The 5,127-nt window shown below is 30.9% G+C and overlaps 1 protein-coding gene across 1 annotated transcript; it reads right to left on the reverse strand.

Annotated features, from left to right (window-relative positions):
- Positions 1 to 2,250: 2,250 nt before the first annotated feature.
- LOC133832244 (uncharacterized) lies at positions 2,251 to 3,684 on the reverse strand. The gene is made up of 6 exons (XM_062262616.1): positions 3,583 to 3,684; positions 3,164 to 3,507; positions 2,913 to 3,083; positions 2,731 to 2,835; positions 2,479 to 2,647; positions 2,251 to 2,391 (listed from the first exon to the last, which is right to left on the reverse strand). The coding sequence occupies exons 2-6, from the start codon at positions 3,448 to 3,450 to the stop codon at positions 2,299 to 2,301; spliced, it is 825 nt and encodes a 274-aa protein (XP_062118600.1). The 5' UTR covers positions 3,451 to 3,507; positions 3,583 to 3,684; the 3' UTR covers positions 2,251 to 2,298.
- Between the last annotated feature and the right edge of the window lie 1,443 nt (positions 3,685 to 5,127).

Below are 5,127 nucleotides of genomic sequence, written 5' to 3' on the forward strand. Positions count from 1 at the left end.
TCACATGCAAATTACTTGAATTCCAAATTTGAGTTTAGACTTCTTTTTTATCAGATCAAACAAGTCTTTAAGTGACTTTACTTTGAATGTTGCATGAAAATTTCTAGAAATTTTCTTTGCCTTCAACAAAAGTAAACATATCTTAAATAAATGTCAATCAATATTGACTTACTTTTTATTATCTCTTTTAGCTTGAACATTAAAAGGTTCAACATACATCTCTATGTATTAGCCAAACGATTATGTGATTTTTGAGCCTTTATTAGAGAAAGATATTTTGGTTAACTTTAATTAATAAAATATATAAACAGGGAGAGAACCAATGAATGATTCCAATATCAGGCTGTCTTTTATTTGTTTTATGCGTCTTATTAATTACAAGCCAACCTAAAAAATAATTCACATATATGCTTCACTTAATTGTGGTTGGAATAATTTGTCTTATTTATTAAATCTATGATTTGCACAATAATGAATAATTCATAATTATTATTTATACTCATTGAAGAAATAGGTGGAACAAATATATTTCAAAAATAACAATTGGATTATTCAAAAGAAATATCAAATTTGTTCAGTTATCAAATAAAGGAATCTAAAATATAGCTTATAGAAAGAATTCTAGAACTAATTTAAAGAAACAAACTTAATACAAAGTTGAAAATAAAAAACTAAATTCCATGCCAGTTATTTCTTGGTCTACCATTTTGCAATCCTTTTCTTATTTATCTTTCGCATTTCTTTCTATTCTTGAATAATGCGTTCCTGAATACAAGACAAAAATAAGGATTGTGGCATAAAAAATTGAATTAACTATTCAAATATATTAAAAGGAGATGAGCAAATCATATTTACCATTTCTTCTTGCAAACTTCTAAAGCGATCAAAAGAGTCTCTTTTGATCCTTTCCCATATCTCGTATGTAGATTTAAGGTTTACATATCTCGATTTAATATGTCTTTAGTATGCAATGACGAGCCAAATAATCAGATGTCATCCAATCCAAATATTTTTTTATCATCATCATAATCAGATAAAGTTGATGGCTCATCTGGAGGCACATCAATGATTGCATCATACAATTTTAGTTTACTCAGAACTATGTGTATGTTTTTGTACTAATCATCGAGATTGTTAAGGTCTAAATGAAAAGTACTTAGGTAGCCGTCATAAGGATTCACTAGTTCTTTCACATTTTGAGGTCCTTTATTAGGATTAAGAGAATTAACCATTATTGCTAAAAATAAATAAATAAAATATAATTAATTAAAACATATAATAAATACCAGATTTTATTTGCAAAAAATAAACATGAAGCATGAGTGCAACATATAAAAACACATAAAAATTATATAATAATCCACGATAAATTAATTTGAAAATTAATAAACCAACCTTGGGGTAGGTCCGACTAACTTCAAATTAATTTTGAGATAATTATCGATTTCATATGTGAAAACTTAAAAATGTTTTTTTCTCTTTTGACTTATGAACTACCGGTAGTTTGGGCAATATGCACTAGTTGTGCTCAAAAGCCTAGATACACCTTCAGAATGTAACTCATTATTTTCAATTAATGACTTAACTCAAAAGTGTGCCTTAGGGTTAGTCAAACTTGAAATACATCACTAATTATATTCTCATAAGAGAAGTCAACCTTGAGATAAAATAAACATATTCAGAAGTATTCACTACTACAAAAATTACATGATAAGTCGGTTAAAAACTAACATCTGAATGTTCATACGTCGGTTGAGAACTGACTTCCCATGCAGTGACTTATGATGTAAAAACATGGTAGGTCAGTTGGCGCCAAACCGACATCTGGTGTAAGACATGGTACGTCGGTGGAAAACCGACATCTAGTGTAAGACATGGTACGTCGGTTGCAAACCGACCTCTAGTGTAAGACATGGTAGGTCGGTTGTACACCGACCTCTGGTGTAAAACATGATATGTCGGTTCACAGCCGACTTATGGTGTAGACATCTATTGTCAGTTTTAGTAGAACCGACTTATGATGTTTTTTTTCTCTTAAAAAGTGTATTATGCCCAAAACAAATCATGTTTTTTTATACAAACAAACTGAACAAAACAAAACATATATCACAATAATATAAAATACTAGAATTTGAACTAAGTATCTAAAATAACAAGTCTTAAGTTAATTACAAAATGACTCACATAAGCATTGTAAATTATAGTTAGGCAACAAAAGTGTGTATATCTTCAAGAAAGTCTAAGTTAACATTGTAAGTATATATCATTAAAAGTCTAAGTTAACAAAAGTGAATGGACCTATGTAGTACTCATCAAATCCATGACGCATTGTGCCCATTCTTCACGTACTTCATTGATCTCATCATTTGTGTAATAGTTCTTCCCACCACACTAAAACAAAATTCATTGCATGAGTTGAATTAATATATTTAATCTTAAGGTAAAGCTAGAACTTTAATAATGAATATTTTCACTTACATTACTAGTTAGCCATCGCATTGAAAACTCATTTGTCACGAAGTCCTTCATCATCCTCATAACATAGAACCCACATTGTACTGATTGTAATGGTTGACGAGGACACTTAACTGTTCTCCACGCGACTTCCTTAGTTTTTGCATTATTTGTGCGTAAATGTTGAAAGACACTAAATAATAATAACATAAACATTTAGATGTTGTTAATTTTAAATGAATTAAAGAGTATGCAGTTAATTGGTTAGATTTTTACCGAGAAATGAGAGATTTGATTTCATCTGGTGGAAAATTGTGAAGAGAATCCAGGAAATAGCACAATTGGTGATCAAAATCAATTATTATCAGCATCCAATGCTTTCTAACAAAAACACAAAAATATTTCATTATTAATATTATATATATTCACAAACAAAATACTAAAAGTAAAAAACTTACCCCTTATGATATGGCGACAACCACATCTGACCCGGATTTGAATCAAGCATACGCTTTGATACCCATTCAACTCGTTCTTCTTCAGTGGATCCAACATTTGATAACCAAATTGGCTCAACAAAACGAAAAAAGTGACTGATCTCTCTTTTCACTAATTGGAAGTATAAAATCCTACATAAAAAATATATCTCTGTTAAATTTATAAAATAAGTTATGAACAAACTTATAATTATTTTAAAAATCTTTGATACCTGATATATAACGATACACATGATGCTCCAATCTTTTCCATTAAGCCAACATGGACTATATCTTCTTGTGAGATATATAAATCATTCTCATGGCCGAATATCTCAAAATCCATCGTAATTTTGATCATGAAACTTGGCTCCACATACTTCATGGTAGTTAATAGACACTTGAGAAAGCGAGGAACCCCACTAGGAATCTTGAAGAGTATCGGGGCACTAGCTTTAATTGACACTACTTCATTTTGACTAGGAAGTTTTTGGGAAGGATGAGACTTCTCTTGTGTCATTGGGGCATTAGGTATTGGTGAACCATTCCTTTTTTGCTTCTTTGTCTTCTTAGGTAGCTTCAACTTAAAAGTAACACATTAGTCATGAAAAATAATTCAATCACTAAATATAGTTTCTTGTCAATGTTTTACCAAATCTGAATCGTAAGGAATGATCAGATGAGATGGCCACTCAACATAGTGGCCGACAACATGACGTACTAAAGAAATCTCATCTCCAATAGGAAAAATAATTTTAGCCTCATCATTGCAGCACTCATCCACTTACACACGATAGTTACCCTTTCTTAAGTCAACACAATGAATTTTTCCGCTTGTTGCCATTATTCGTCCAATAACAACAATATCACCATTTTCTGTCAATAATCTAGACTTCTGATTATCCTACAAGCTCAAGATGAGGACAAAATAATATTTATGTTATAATAGATATTTTCTAAAATAATAATATGAATAGGTGAAGAATAAAATACCTTTGAAGAAACTAAAGACTCATTTACCACCTCCATTGGCGTAGGGGTCTCACTTGTTCGTGAAACTATCGTAGGCAAACTCACTTCACTTCCTTTTAATGATGAAATTTGGTTTGCTAATTCTGTAAACTTTGTCAAAAATAACTCTCGTTCTTCTCTTTCTCGTTTTCGTTCTACTTCAAATTGTTCAGCTTGACTACGTAGTCTTTGCTCAAAGGATTGCTCTAACTTTTTAAAGTCATCTAAGTATTTTTGCGATTGGTGTTGCTGAAATTGACATTGATATTGTTGAAGTCCACTAAAACTTCCTGCTGGCTTCAAAAAGTAGTCTCTTTGTGTAACTCCACGACTTTGGCCTCTTACTCTACCAGGATGCTCCTTTGTTCCTAACACTTGTGTCAATATATCGTTTGTCCCAACTTCTACAAGTGTCCCCTCATTTCTCTTATCTAGAAGGTCATCCTGCAATATTTAATTTCATAAATTTAGTAATACAATATAATGAAGGATAAAAAAAAATATCCAAGTTCATATAGTTTACAACATACAATGGCATCTCCTATAAGCTTGTCACGTTCATTTACATAATTTCCTGATGCATCTTTCCTTGCCTCCTTCCGAAGTATAGATTGATCTATTGGCTCATCTGTTCCTAGTTTAGTTTGCTATAACAAAATAAAACTCAATTAGTTATATATTAAACCACTACAAAAATTAAAATCAATAGTAAAAGCTCACTTACAAGGTCAATTTCTATTTCTTTATAACTGTATCGTGATGAACGATGAGGATACTCCAAAGCAGCACGCCTCTCTTTTTGTTTTTTACTAAATTCCTAATTCAATTGGAATAATTTAACTTTTCAATAAATTAATATATGAATAAAAAAAATTGAAACTTAGTATTGTACACTTACTTGAAATTCTTTACTTTTTCTTTTGGTGACGAAGTTTTTCCATTCCTCCTCAGGAATGTTATATCTTTTTGGAGGCACATCTAATGCAGTGGGATTTGCTTCCAATAAATCTTGGTTGTTAAGGTAAGGAGCTACAAATCTTCTAGTCAAAAATGTTTTGAATGTCCTCCACTTGATGCCTACTGAACTCATCACTTCCTTTCTCATTCCCTCGTTAAGATGAAAAGCTAGCTACAAAGTTTAACAAAACAAGTCAGTGTAAATAATAATATACAAGTTTAAAAGATT

This window comes from Humulus lupulus, chromosome 1, assembly GCF_963169125.1.
Source record: "Humulus lupulus chromosome 1, drHumLupu1.1, whole genome shotgun sequence".
NCBI classification, from domain to species: Eukaryota; Viridiplantae; Streptophyta; class Magnoliopsida; order Rosales; family Cannabaceae; genus Humulus; species Humulus lupulus.